General features: G+C 43.4%; 1 protein-coding gene across 1 annotated transcript in view; it reads left to right on the top strand.

Annotated features, from left to right (window-relative positions):
* Nucleotides 1–15,574, top strand: part of LOC311004853 (ras-associated and pleckstrin homology domains-containing protein 1-like) — an 89,535-nt gene that overhangs the window by 32,650 nt on the left and 41,311 nt on the right. The window contains exons 3-6 of the mRNA XM_083997035.1: nt 12,502–12,636; nt 12,917–13,025; nt 13,199–13,344; nt 14,083–14,340. Of these exons, the coding sequence (XP_083853161.1) occupies nt 12,502–12,636; nt 12,917–13,025; nt 13,199–13,344; nt 14,083–14,340 (648 nt within the window). The remainder of the gene's footprint in view (nt 1–12,501; nt 12,637–12,916; nt 13,026–13,198; nt 13,345–14,082; nt 14,341–15,574) is intronic.

The raw sequence follows: 15,574 nt of genomic DNA, 5'->3' as shown, positions 1-15,574 counted from the left end.
AGTACACTCTCGGCCTCCACCTCCCACTCGCTCTCTGTATTAATCTCCCTTCCTTGAACTGAGGGACAGAGGCAGATGTCGATACGAGGCGAGGAAGCGGAGAGGAAATGATGTAATCCCTGCTGCAGGTCTCAGGGGGAAGTGATATCATTGTTGCTGGATCAGCAGGCGGCTCCATGCCCCCCCCCCCCCCCCCCCCAAAAAAAAAAGAAAAACCCTCCCTGCATTCCTCTTCCTGCTGGATACGAACAAAACACAAACTCAGACGTTGATTACCAAAGAATAATTCACACTACATTTATACGACAGAAAAAAACAACCCTGCATCAGATCATCACCGTAGAAACCCTGCTGAGATGTGTCTTCCATCCATACAGATGGGTTCAGAGTAGTTAGATGTTGTCTTTAAACAACACTCAGATGCCTTCATGTGCATTAAAACATTTTCTCTATTCTTTTTTTCCCCTCTTTGTGCAGCCTGTTAATGCAGCTCTGTGTGATGCCCCAGTAGTCAGAGTGGATCAAGTCAAAATGTGTGTTTACCAAAGTTGCAGCGTTTTCCGTTGTTACAGCCGGACCTCTGCAGCTCAGGAAGGAAGCTCAGTCAAAAAAAAGGAAAAAAAAGAGAGAGAGAGAGGGAATTTCATCCTTAAATGTTGTTTCACTTGTTACACTTGGAGCAAATCTGCAAGCAGGTAAAAGTCAGGGTTGGTTTTTGTTAGCCATTGTTGTTGTTGTTAGCATTGTTAGCTCATATGACAACAAGCTTACAACGAAACATGTATACAGGTAAAAATTACACGATACAGTGTCACTGCGAGTAATTTAATGACAGAAAATCAAAACCGATTGTTTGATGAACAGTTAATTATTCAGCTTTTATTCACAGTCGATGCACAGAGTGGACTGTGAGCTCAGAGCGTTACCAAGGAAACTTGCGCTTCGGAGTTGAAACTTTAACTTCAGAAAGTGTTTTTTATGACGTTGATGGAAAAGTACTAACAGAACGCCAATATTAAATGCTGGTTTGTTTCAAGGGTATTCACTCACCACCTGTCACTCAAAGAGGCCACGCCCTCTATTGTGCCATTTTAAAGGTCCAGTCTGTAATAATTGTCAAGGTTTATTGGCAAAATCTGAATCTACTACCCATGAATATATTAGTTTTATTATAAGTGTATAATAAAATAAAATAAAATTTGGTTTTCGTAGCCTTATAATTCTTCTTTCATATAGCCTATAGCAAGTCTCCTCGGAGAAATCCTCGGAGGCCACCGCCACTTTGCTGCGGGAGGAGCGGGTGAGCGCTACAAACTGGAATCTGAACACTGGATGTCACGGTTTTACCCCCATTTTACACACTGGACCTTTAAGCTTTTGTACAAGTGAGTTAGTTACATATAAATCCACAGTTTTTATAGCAGTAGAGACCAAACCCGTTTCTGTTCCAGGCCGTAAAACATGTTTATTTCTGCTGTGGAGTTAAAGGACATTTAAACATGTTGAGTCTATGGAGACTGACTCTAGTGGTCAGGAGAGGAACTGCAGCTCTGAACACTTTATTTTTCAGCTGATACTTCCTTGGTTGTTTTTCTTGTTTTTTTAATGTTGGACCGGTGAAACACTGAAAGTTCAACTAACGATAAGCCGGTGCAGTAGACTCCCATGATTCACCTCTCCTGTATGAAAGAGAGAGACAAGACCAGCATGAATGAAAGAGTTTCACTGCAGAATCGCTGCCCGACTTGGCAGCTTTTCAGGCCTCACACACACACACACACACACATACACACACACACACACATGGACCTGTTAATTGATGTCACAGTGTGAATCCTCTTTGGCAACACACACACACACATACACAGTGGCACCGTGTGTGGTTTATTTGCAGCATCTAGTTGAGCGTGAAAGATGACATTAAAACTTGGAGGCTGTGAGATAAAACACGTCGTAGTAAAAATCATTAATTCCATTCACTGTGTTTACTCCGGTGTCGCCTGTGATTTAATCCACTGGACAAAGGGAAGGTCTGGCCACAGAGCAGACACACACACACACACACACACACACAAACACACACACACACACACATAAATAGAAGAGACAATAACCAAATGCACATTAAAGGTACATTGTGTAGGAATTACTCCCATCTAGCGTTGTGGTTGTATATCTCAAGCAACTCCATCGTATTTTTCATGCTGCATTCACGTGCAATTGGGCAGACGGCAGACGGACGACAGCCGCTGCAGGTAACGGCATAAACAAGCCTCTATGTAAACAAGTGGCAAAACAATACACATGACAATATGTTGTCATGGTGATGTCGTATTGTTTACCTGACCCACGTTTTACCGTCTTTCTCTGGACTTCTGTGACTAAAATGACATCTGGTTTGTTAGCGACGGCCATCTGCCCGACTGCAGGTGAATGCAGCATCAGTGTAACGCTCCATTCCTCCTCACTGCGTTACCACGGTGACTTTTCACAGACGCCACCTCCACCTGAGCCGACAGCTCCGGTGTCTCCGCTGAGTTTCCGTGGTTTCCTACCGTCACGCTGCCACTGAACGTAAAAACATGGCGACACCACATGGCAGCCAGCACCGAGCTTACCCGCTCCATGGAGATATGAATGATATGAACGGCTCATTCAGAGCTGAAAGGAACACTTCAGTTTGTTGATGGGGGTGATTACTGGTTAATGAAAAACAGACTGAAGAACCAAATAATCGATTTTCGTGAATAGATAACAGGAGAAGTTACAAAATGTCCCTTTAAAGACAAACTGTAACTGAGAAATTCGAGTAAAATTCTTCCTCATTTCAGTTTGGTAACACTTTTGTATGGTGAGAGAGTGAGTGTGTGTGTGTCTGCTGCATGAATGCGTGTGTGTGTCTGCATCTGCATGCATGTGTGTGTGAGAGAGAGAGAAACATCTCAACTTGCCGTCTGGATTCACTCATTGCTTCTTTTTTTCTGTGGCTCTGATTTATAGCTTCGCTTTACAAAAAACCCAACAAGCCTAAAAATACCATTTGTGTATGTGTGTATAGTGTGTTTTGAGTGTAGTGTGTAGTGTGTGTGTGTGTGTGTGTGTGTGTGATGTCCTGATATAGAGCCGTGGGAACCGGCCGCACTCAGAGCACCATGAAAGCGTTTTGTGTTGTTGTTGTTGTTGTGTTGTTGGACCAGCGGACCAGTGGAGGTTCGGTGCTTCACTGTGGGAAACTGGGAGCTGCAACATCCCAGTTCAGATGGAGAGAGTTGCTCAAAGGCACTAGAGCAACAGATGTTAGAGGAGGAGAAGAGGAGGAGGAGGAGGAGGAGGAGGAGGAGGAGGAGGAGGAGGAGGAGGAGGAGGAGGAGGAGGAGGAGGAGAGAGCTGAGAACAGCAGAGCTTTATTCTGAGACTTTATGAACCCTCTCTCCTCATCTTCTTTCCTCTTCCCTTCCTCCTTGTCTCCTTCCTCCTGTAGCCGTTTCTGTCTCTTATCCACTCTTTTTGTCTCCTCTGTTCGTCTCCTTTCCTCGCATCGTCATCTCCTTTCCTTTTCCCTTCCTCCTGTAGCCTTTTTTTGTCTCTACTCCTCTCTTTTTGTCCCCTTTCTTCTCCTCTCCTTTCTTTTTGTCTCCTCTTCTCTCTTTTTGTCTCCTCTTCTCTCCTCTCTTTTTGTCTCCTCTCCTCTCCTAATATCTCCCCAATTCCCTTGTTTCCTCTCCTTTCCACATCCTTCCTTTACAACTTCCCTACTCTCTCCTCCACTTTCCCTTTCCCCTCCTTCCCCCCTTTCTTGTCTCCTCCCTGTTCGTCTCCTTTCTTCTCCTCCTCCTCATCTCCTTTCCTTTTCCCTTCCTCCTGTAGCCTTTTTTGTCTCTACTCCTTTCTTTTTGTCTCCTTTCCTCTCCTTTCCTCTCTTTTTGTCTCCTTTCCTGCCTTTTTTTGTTCCCTCTCCTCTCCTCTCCTCTCCTCATATCTCCCCAATTCCCTTGTTTCCTCTCCTTTCCACATCCTTCCTTTCTTCAGAACTTCCCTATACTCTCTCCTCCACTTTCCTTTTCCCCTCCTTCCCTCCTTCTCTTGTCTCCTCCCTGTTTGTCTCCTTTCCTCTCCTCCTCATCTCCTTTCCTTTTCCCTTCCTCCTGTAGCATTTTTTGTCTCTCCTCCCCTCCTTTCACCTCCTCTCCTCTCCTCTTGTTTCCAGTATACTCCTCCTTTTTATTGTTTCCTCTTTCCTCCTCTCCACTTGTTTCTTCTCCTCCTCTCTTTGACTCTAATGATCCCAGGTGGAAACACAGGGGCCCCGGCCTCCTCGTGGCCCCTGTGTTTCCTAAAATCTCCTAAAATATCCCACCGTCCCTCAGTCCTGACGCCTCCCTGTCAGACACAGCAGCTGCCCTGACCTCCATATTTAACTCCTCGTGGGGGGTCAGAGGTCACGGTTTGGAGGCCTTTAGGTCACTTCCTGTCTGTGGTGGAGTGCACAGTTTAACAGGTGACTGCAGGAGTTCATGGAAACAACATGTTGAGTCGTTTATAGACTCGATAGGAAAGTGACCGACTCGTGTAGCTGCAGGAAATCATCAAGAAAGTGCCGCAATAAATTTATTTTACCGTCTCACTCCTGTTGATTAAAGTAGAGCAGAGATGAAGTGATGGATTGGAGGAAGGGGGAGGAGGAGGAGGAGGACAAGGAGGAAGAGAAGCCGAGAGAAGAAGGTGGAAAAACCAGTAATAGAGGAGGAAAGAGAGAGGGAGAGGAGGGGAGTGGGGGGTGAAGGATGGGAGGATGATTGCACGGTTGGAGTCTGACAGACAGGAGGAGTGTGGCTGCAGCAGCAAAGTAATTACTGTTTACTTTGGAGACGCACACGCACGGCGCGAACAGCCCCGTCATACGACCTGCTGCCTCAGCGTTGACACAGAGCAGGACTCTCCCTTAACGCTGCGTTCAACGGCGCTCCGACAATCCGCTGCTGCCCCGGTCTAATAGAGATGATGACTTGCATGTGATTCCTGATGCTGCGTCCACTTTTTTTTTCCTCCACAGTGTTTTTCTGCCCGGGACACACCAAACTACTGCTTTCAACGTCTTATATGAAGCTATACGTCTGTTATATGTGATGTTTAGGAAAATGGAGGCCACACGTTTGATGAAAAATTCCGCGAACGGAGTAAAACATGTTTAAATCATGCAGGATGCCACAGTAAAGTGGTGCATTTTTGCATTGGCTTTTTTTAATCGAGGCCATGCGAGTGGCTGTGTCGGCCTGCAGCTGATTTTTTTTTTATTCAATATTTGAGGTTTTGTGTCTGCAGTTTAAATATTTGGTCAGTGATTGATTTTTTTATTTCTCTTTTAGTTGAAAGGAGGAATCCCGCACACTGTGTAACTTATCGTGTAAATATTTTAATTTTGGCAACGTTTCGGTCGTGTGACCTTCAGACCTTCTTTTTTTGCCTGAAGAAGGTCATATGAACGAAACGTCGCCGAAACAAACGGCTTTCATGAGAGAATATCACTGTAGCATGAAGTTTTTATAGCAATATCCCTAACTTTTTGTGAGTAGTGTATGTATGTTTACTGACAGGTTGGATCACGTTGATCTTATAAATCTGAACTCAAAATAATTATTATTTTACAATCTAAGTCAACTATTCATTTCTAGAGAAGGACATCTTCAAACTACAAACTGTCACTGAACCAGAACATTTAGTGTTTCCATGACAACTGAACCACTAAATCAGACGCTGCTTGTGATGTTTGTGGTTAATCACCTTGTTAGAGAACAGCATGGTATTCAATAAGGACTGAAACATTGAACAGTTGGACATGTGCATTCAAAGGTTTAGAGAATGTTAAATTAAGTTCACCTGTAAAGGTTATAGTGTATTCTGAAATTTACTCCAAAAGCCAAACATCCCTAACTTTTAGTAGTAGTGTATATTTAGTTTTTTTTTACAGCATTTATCAGGCAAAAGTCAGACTCAAGTGATTTAATCATCACTGGAGGCTACGTTTGTGTCGCCTTATGACTGAACATCCAGGCTTTGCTGTTTTTATCAGAGGCGATTGCTCTAAGACTGTAAGGGAAAATAAATGGTCAGTTATGAACTGTTGTGTTTTCATTTCATTGACTAAAAATGCATTAGAAGATCGACTGATGCGATTATCTCCTCATACGTTCCTGTAGCGTCTCAGTGCATTAAACCTGTTGCAGCTCTGCGTCCATAGACTTCAATGGGATGGCAGCGAATAGAAACTAGACGGTCATTGGATAATCGCTGCGACGTTGCGACGTCAGCTTCTCTGGGAGTGAATGGAGCAGTGAGTGGGCGGGGCCTGAATCCCTTTTTGATTGACAGCTATTTTAAAACATTACAGGACTGTCGAGTTCAGTTCAGTCCTGCAGATTTTGCGAAGTGACGTCGAGAGACAAACTCAACAATAAAAGACAACTGTTAACTGTGCCTTTCTGGTACCATAATTATCATGCTAACCAGCTAGCCCTGGTCTGTCATAGCACTTTCTACGAGCAACTCAAGATCAAGATTATTTATTTGTCTCCCTTGGAGGACATTTTATTTGGACAATAGACAATAAAAAAACAGCTACAAGACAATAAATACACATCAGACAGTGAAACATAAGAAATAGTGCAAGAATCAGTGCAAACACAATAAAAACATACGGGAAAAACAATGTGCAAAAAACATTGTGCAAAGTTGCAGTACAACTCCAATCAGCCTTGAATCTCTGGTCTTGTAATCACAACAACAAGAAACCACATGTTGCAGCAGAGAAAACAACCTCTTAACACGTTACGCCACAGCAGCAGCAGCCGGTCACATTGAGCTCATATCACACGGCAACAGTCAACCACAGTGTCTTGGTAAGGAAACTTCACAATATGTTGATGATACGATTACGAGACGTTACGAGGATGAAACCAAACCAGGTTTCTGTGTTTTTGGAGGGACTAGTTTTCTAAAGGGCGAAGCACCGGTGTTCTCTCCTGAGGTGGAGTGAGTCTCCATCCGAGGACGTGAAGTGAATCGTCCTCGTCTTCCTCCTCCTCCTCTTCCTCCTCGTCTTCCTCCTGGTGCTGAACTGTGACCGTCCACAGACACACACAAGGTTTCGTTTGTTGGCCGGCGTCGGAGCTTCGCCTGCGTGGAGACGGCAGATTGTTGTACAAGAGCGCAGCTGTGAGAGTTTTCACAACGCTGCTCTGGTCCCTCAGCGGTCCCCAAACCACACACACACACACACACACACACACACTTGCCCTCTCCTCCAGTCTAAATGACAGACCTGCTTAACCACAGGGATCTAATTGTAGCACCGCTCCTTAGTGTGTGTGCGTGTGGTGTGTGTGTGTTTTTCAAAGTGTTTGTATGTGGGTGTGTGAAGCTCTGCTCTCTAATCTTGTGTGTGTGTGTTGTGTATCTGTGTGTGTGTGTATGTGTGTGTGTGTGTGTGTTGGCTAGCTGTCCCTGCCCAGAGAGAGGGACACGGGGGGCGACGACATAACGGCCGCCCAGGAATAACAAACTGAGCCCTGGGCGAAGCTCTGGGGTCGCCTGGGTGGAGACCAGGAGGAGGAGGAGGAGGAAGAACTAGAGAAATGAGATGAATGGAGGAGTAACCAGTGTGTTAAATTAGAGATGCACCGATCCGATACCCAGATCGGATATCGAATGAATGAGGCCGATCCAGCGTTCCGATCGAGTCATTTCTTTATTATTAATATCATACACAGCAATACAGTTACAGTGATCTAGTGTTATTTATTCCTTTTTGCTGCTAATGTACACTTTGTTATTTGTTAATAAATAATATTAACCCTCCTGTTGTCCTCCTGGGTCAAGGAAGGAAGGAAGGAAGGAAGGAAGGAAGGAAGGAAGGAAGGAAGGAAGGAAGGAAGGAAGGAAGGAAGGAAGGAAGGAAGAAAGGACGAAGGGAAAGAAGGAAGGATGGACAAAGGAAAAGATGGGAGGAAAGAAGGAGGGGGAAAAGGAAGGAAAGATAAAAGGAGGGAGGGAACAGATTCATTCAAGGAAGGCAAAAGAAGGAAGGGAAAAGGAAGATGGAGGGAGGGAACAGATTGGGTCAATTGGATCAAAAGAGGAAGGAAGAAGAAGTAAGGACGACGGGAAGGAAGGAAAGAAGGAAGGATGGAGGAAGGGAACAGATTAGGTCAATTTGACCCAGAAGGACGACGGGAGGGTTAAGTACATTTTAATTTGTTACCTTTTTTTTAACAAGGCTAAATGTTCATGTCAAGGTTCAAGGTTCAAGGTTTTTTATTTGTGTCCCCGTAGGGCAATTATTGTTGCAACAAGTAAAAAAGAACACAGATACAAACACACAATTAAAAAGGGGGGGGGGGGTAAAATACAATGTGCTGAAACAACAACAGTGGCACGACTAAAAGAGCCCAATAAATAAATAAATGACCGAAAAAGTGCATCAGTGTGCGTCAGTGCAATCCTCCATATCTACATCAACATCAACATCACACATGTCAAGCCTGATGCCTTCACTCACATGGCAGGTATACGGTTCATTCATTCAACAGTAGTATCAGATCGGTATCGGGTATCGGCCGATACGCTCAGCCCAGGTATCGGTATCGGATTGGATCGGGAAAAAACTGGATCAGTGCATCTCTAAGTTTAAATGTACGTCCAGTGTCTGAGGGGTCGTCAGGTAAAACAAACGTGGTCTAGACCCAAACCTCCGGGGCCACGTGCTCAGATGTCTGAGTCCTCTCCTCCTCCTCCTCCTCCTCCTCCTCCTCCTCCTCCTCCTCCTCCTCTATCCGTCTCTTCTGAGGTTTAACTCAGGAAACTCAGCTCAGCTGCTTCAGCTTCTATTAATGATCTTAGTCACTTGGTCGTTACCCAGAGGTCATGACGACTTTATGTGAGGTAGAAAGTAGATAGAGTAGGTTTAGTTCGACCAGGGGAAGGCAGTGAGGGTGAAGGTTTGGACCTGTGCTGATCCCCTGCAGCATCATAAATATACTGTATACTGTGTCATGCAAAAGTTTGGTCCAAATTATCTGTGAATGTGAACAGTTCATCAAGTGGAAGATGAAATGATCTACAAAAGACATAAAGTTACAGATGACACATTCCCTTTACATTTTAAACTATATAATTTTTTTTTTCATCTTTTCCATGCTCAAACAGACAGAAAAGGAAAAAGTCCCTCAGCAAAGGTCTAGGCCCCCTGCATAGTTAGTAGCTAATAGCCCCCGCTTTGGAAACTATCACAGTGTGTAAATAGTAAATATCTTGTTGTCTGATTCCTTGGTCAAAGTTCTCTGAGAGCTCAAGTCTCCTGGGTTTCCCGTTCTTTTGCAGGCTGCTGCTTTGTTTCCCTTTTTCACTCTGAAACTGTAGAAAACTAAAATAACACACTGATAAAAGAGTGTTTCATGTTTAACTTTATGTCTTTTGGAGATCATTTAACCTTCCACTTGGTGAACTGTTCACATTAACAGACATTTGGGACCAGGGGTGGACAAACTTTTGCATGACACTACAGTATAAGTATTGAACTGCATGGTGAGCTGCTGCATAGAGGCCGTGGTGGTGGAGGTTGAATAAATTCCTCATTGTTTACCTGCTGACTCCAGGTCAGTCTGAAGCTCCTTGACTCTTGGACGTCTCTTTAGAGTTTTCTTTGGACTCTGTCAGAAATCTTGCAGCAGCACCTGGTCGTTCTTTTCTTTTCTCTTCCAACACCCAGCGGTGCATTCAGGGGTTCAGAAACACGTCTGTAACCTGTAATGCCATTGATGTATTTTTATCAACATGCAGTCAGGTTGTGAAGGTTGCTTGTTGTGCGTCACCTTGGTGATGACAAACCTCTGTAGGCATCAGTCAGGACTGAAGCAGCTGATGTTAATGAGCTCTGACAGGAGACAGGATCACTTTCTAAACACTGACACATTCCAGCTGCTTTCTTCTTCCTCCTCTTCTTCCATGTGTTCAATACTTATTCACACTTCATTACACATTACTTAATTTATTGACATATATATGTTTTGGTTTCTTTGTATGTGTGGATTAGTTAGGTTGTTCCCAACATCCAGTGGAAGTTTCATGTCAACAGCCCAATTAGAAACTTAATGTTGATGCGTTCAATACTTATTTTCCCTGCTGTATTCTCTATATAATTATGTCAAATATACAAATGTTCAATGCACATACACACGAATACAATGGCTTCTGAAACCCTTTAAATTTTTGCACACTTTTTTTATTATTTTAATTTAAATATGCGCAATGACCACGTGAGAATGTATTTCTAGAAGTCACTGCAGATGTATTAAATATCTGTGTTGCATGGAGTCGCATCCTTCAAGGACGCAGCCTGCAGACATGTGACCTTCTTAGGGCAACATCATACAGTAATCTTTACTTAAATAACACTTTTTTGTAAAGATAAAACATAGAAACTCAGCAATAAAGCTGTAAAATCACAGCCACAGCAACACATTTCAAATTCAAAAACAGAGATAAAAGCTTCAGCTGAAAAGAAATGTGATGTGGCCACAGTTTATAGGAAGAGCAACCAAAAAGCAAAGAATCAAAGTAACAGTGGGTTTAGTGAATCATTTCTTAATTGTTTGGAAATTGAACTTTTATTAGGAAGAAGAAGATTGGAATAACAGATCATTTCATTTATCCGTCTCATAGATCAGATCAGATCAAATCGGTGTTTCGTTGTTTTTTCGAGTGAATAAATCAACCTGAGCTCATAACGTCATGTGAAGGGTGTGAAATCTCTGCTACTGGTTGTCAACACAGAATAATTCAACAGCTGTTGTGTGTGTACGAGTGTGTATGTGTGTGAGTTTGTGTGTGTGTGTGTGAGTATGTGTGTAACCCAGGAATAGTTATTTGCGTAATTAATCACAATGACTCTGCCTCCAAAAGTGTGTTGACGTGGTTTAAACCCACACACACACACACACACACACACACTCTTGCTGCGTTAATCTCTCCTAACCTTTCCCCTGGTTTCCCCCTGGCCTTCTTTTTGTATTCTTTTGCTATAAATCAAGTTTATAATTGTTATTATTCTTATTTTTAACCCCGTGGGTCAGACCACTTTGTCTCCATGTAAACAGAGTCTCGTCAAATTAAGTTCTTCTCTTAACATTGAGAATTTGGAAACAGAAGCTGTTATGGATGGCTACTGCAAATATTGTTGAGATTGTTTTTTTGCTCGGTACAAAACAGGAGTGTCTTCAAATAGTCAGAAATATGTAGAATGACAGGCAGCGAAAACAAAAGGTCCAAGGAGAAGACGTCTAGTGGCTTCAGTGTTGAAAAATGTTATGTTTTAAAATTTATATTTATTATTAAAAGTCGCCATATTCGGAAATATAAATATATATATATCCATGTGTAGTGTGATATAAAGCAGCTCTAGGTTCTATATTAATACTGTGAAAGTATCAAAGCCTCAGTCCACAGAGAAATGCACACAGCCTGTATTCAGAAACTGAGCCTTAAAACCAGCCGTCAGGACTTCCTGTCACTTTGTGATGTCACAACTAAGCCCCGCCCCCTCATCACCAGGACCCATCATCCAACAACTTGCAGGATTTGGTTTCTCTGAGTGTTTTATTCTGAAATCTTCTCTGTTTTTTATTGGATCACTCAGAAAACAGTCAGCCAATCAGAAGAGAGGATAAGAGCATCCTCTCTGATGGTTTTCATGGTTTCTAAAAACGCAAATATTTCTCTAACACTTTCGTTTTTAAAAAATCTTCTTCTTGACCGAACGTCTTTGATGAGGGAGACAAACATGTCTGTGCTCGGCTCTTTATTTATGTCCCTGTCTCTCTTCAAAGCCTTCATTAAGACATGTTGCATGTCTAAACTGCAGCGCGGTGGAATATTTTGGGGGAATCTGTATCCTGTTTGTTTCATTAAACGCAGCTGGACTTTGTCTTTTTAAATGTCTCGTTTGCCCGAGTTGTTTTCTGATTTGGTTCATTTATATTTTCACCAGCTGTGCTCTGTCACAAACAGGCTTTTAATTGTCATCTTTGATTTTTTTTTTATTACTGTTTTTTCAATTTGTCTTCATCCATGTGCCCAGAGGCTTTATAGCGAGATCCAAGAAGTCTTTACATGTGGGTTATGGCTGAAACCTGTGGTCAAGTGCTTTTTGGGGAATATTTGCTCCGGCTGCTGCGTTTTATGACCCTTGACCTCCTTTATGTTGGTTGGTTGTTCACAATGAGACGATGTAGGAGTTGAAGCTCCCTCTGCTGTTTCCTTCAGGATGTGATTGGAGGTGTCGTGCAGCCTGTCGGCCACTAGGTGGAGCTGAGAGACCAAACTCTGTCATGCAGCTGCAGAGGAATTAACCACTGTTTCTTTCTTTCTTTCTTTCTTTCTTTCTTTCTTTCTTTCTTTCTTTCTTTCTTTCTTTCTTTCTTTCTTTCTTTCTTTCTTTCTTCTCTTCAGATGGACCATGTGTCAGATGAGGAGGTGGAGGTCAGGGAGGAAGAGGAGGAGGAAGAGGAGGACAGCGATAAGGAGGACCAGGACCTGGACAAGATGTTTGGAGCCTGGCTGGGAGAGTTGGACAAACTCACACAGGTGACACATAATGTAAAAGCACATGTTTGTATTAAAGCTCCTTCAAAATAAAGGTAGATGTTTGTATTAAAGCTCCTTCAAAATAAAGGTAGATGTTTGTGTTAAAGCTCCTTCAAAATAAAGGTAGATGTTTGTGTTAAAGCTCCATACAGTATAAAGATAGATGTTTGTATTAAAGCCTGTGTTGTGCGATACTTTTGCTCTTACAGGGATATCAGGAGGTTTAGATTAATTGACTCTCTCACTGACTCGTTCCTTTTCTCTCCGTCTGTGCGTCCAGAGTCTGGATGACGGCCGCCCGGAGCGGCCTCCTCAGCAGAAAGCTCCACTCAGACAGGAGACCAACATGGCCAACTTCTCCTACAGATTCTCCATCTACAACATCAACGGTCAGAAACACACACACACACACACACATACACACACACACACACACACACACACACACACACACACACACACACACACACACACACACACACACAAAACACACACACTTTACACAACTCCAGTGTGATGTGATGAGTGTGTGTCTCATGTGTCGGTGTCTCTCCGTCTGCAGAGGCGTTGAACCAGGGCGACGGCGTGGACCTGGACGCCCTCATGGCCGACCTCTGCTCCATCGAACAGGAGCTCAGCACCATCAACGCCAAACCCAGCGGGGGCGGCAGCAGCAGCATGGCCCGTCTGGGTCTGACCGACACCAAGGTACAGCCCCTCACATCTGTGGTTGCCATGGTTATTATTTTATAGTGTGTTCACTAGGGGTGGGAGAAAAAATCGATTCACATAAGTATCGCAATATTTTTTTTGACAATTTTTTTTTTAAGTATATTTTTTGGCGTTTTTGCCTTTATTTGATAGCACAGCAAGATAGACAGGAAAGGGGGAGGCAGAGAGAGGGGGATTGACATGCAGGAAAGGTCTGCCCGACGCGGGCTTAAGTATCATGTGGTAGTCATGTGACAACTAGAATACAGGAAGCAGATACCGGTATATACACAAAAACTAACATTTAGCATGGAAAAATGTTAGAAAGTGCTAAAGAAAAAGTTAGAAAAAGTATGCTGTTATATATTTTTTCTTTAGCACTTTCTAACATTTTTCCATGCTAAATGTTAGTTTTTGTGTATATACCGGTATCTGCTTCCTGTATTCTAGTTGTCACATGACTACCACATGATACTTAAGATGGCGTCTATGTGGATTCTGTACTGTATGTCTGACGAAGAGCAGTTGTCGCTTGAAACGTTACACTTCTCCTGTGAATAAATGGACTGCATTTTGGAGCCCTGTGGTGTGCGAGCCTTTCTATTTTCTTTTCAATATAGTAGAATCGCAATTTAAATCGAATCGGCATCCAAAAAATCGTAGAAGAAATCAAATCGGGAGAAAAGCATATGGTCCCAGCCTTAGTGTTCACTCTACGGTCCTCTATTGTTGCAGGTCCGTCAGAAGCCTCCAGCCGGGCGCAGTGGCCGGCAGCAGTCAGTAGGGGGCAGCAGCAGCAGCAGCAGCGGTGGTGTCAGTAACAGTGTTAGCAGCAGCGGTGGTGGCGGTGGCGGCAGCAGCGGGGCGAGCAGCAGCAGCAGCAGCGCCCGGGCGTCTCCGGCCGGCACCATCAGAGCTCCCACCGGGCATCATGGGAGACCGGCGCTGGCCTCCAACTTCAGCCTGGACGACATCACCGCCCAGCTGGAGAAGGTGCGTTCAAGTGTCAAGAAGTCAAATCACAAGCTCTGAATAAAACCATGAGGTCACAGAGGTCAGGAGAACCTCTCAGACGTGTCATTATATTTAGAATAAACTTTATTTGTGAAGCAAACGTTCATGAAAACTTTCCAATACGAGTTTCCGTTGGGTTATTTTTTCATGATACTCTAAATATAAACAGCTCAGAGTAAAACCGGAGGCAAAGATGGAAACTTGTCTCTCAGGGTTTTTGTGGTCGATCAAAACCTTTTTAGATACTGAATGTTTCCCTGTTGTGTCCAGTCGTCTGGTTTGAACCCTGCAGTCTTCAGAGATTCACCACAACATGACACTTATAGTGGAGATCAATCAGCTTTCAACATTGACAACCTTTGTGAGGTGTTGTTGGCACTGAACACAGCCCAGATGTCCAGATGTGCATCCCACAGTGTCTTCAGACCAACACGGGTTTGATCAGAGTTGAGATGCAGAGTTTTTCCTGCATCGTACGTGAAGCAGCGATTCTTCCAGAGCTCATTCAGGCTTCAGCTTGTCACCGGTCAGAAAGATCCTAGGAAGCACGAACCTCCCGAGAACAGAAGAGCTGCTGTTGTGTCCTCTCCACTCTGACGAGCTTTGGTCGAGGGGGCACGGTCACGAAAACGACAGAAACTACCAGGGAATGACCACGGATGGTCGACGATTCGTTGATTCGATTCAGAGAGGTCTGATTCTACTGCCAAACTCATCGAAAAATACGGTTATGAAAAAAGGAACGACCATTCGATGTGGGCACCCGCTAGTGATGAACATCTGATTTTACATATAAGTTCTTTGTTTTCTAAGAGTATATAGCCTATTTTTTTATTCGCCATACACACTCATTAATTCACAGCACAAACTCATATAATACTAATCGTTACACCATCTCCAAAAGAGAGACTGTGATGTTTCAGTTTCAGTTTCAGTTTAATTTATTTGACAAGGGACAATGTACATTAATAAAACATTGTAAAAAAACAAACAAATGTAAATGCGAGTTAGCTAAAAAAGCTAGTTTTCATCGCCAGTCCCTCTGCCTGATGTTAAAGGGCAACCTTAAAAAAGAGCAACAATGAGGTAAAATACCAAAGACACATTAATAAATATACATTTGTAAGACAATAACACACATTTGCGATGGCACCAAAATACCAAAGACACATTCAGTTCACATTAATAAATATACATTTGTCTACACACAAGC

Source organism: Trachurus trachurus (genome assembly GCF_905171665.1).
Source record: "Trachurus trachurus genome assembly, chromosome: 21".
Taxonomy (NCBI): domain Eukaryota; kingdom Metazoa; phylum Chordata; class Actinopteri; order Carangiformes; family Carangidae; genus Trachurus; species Trachurus trachurus.
The sequence above is the reverse complement of the archived record's forward strand: the minus strand, read 5'-3'. Positions and strand labels throughout refer to the sequence as shown.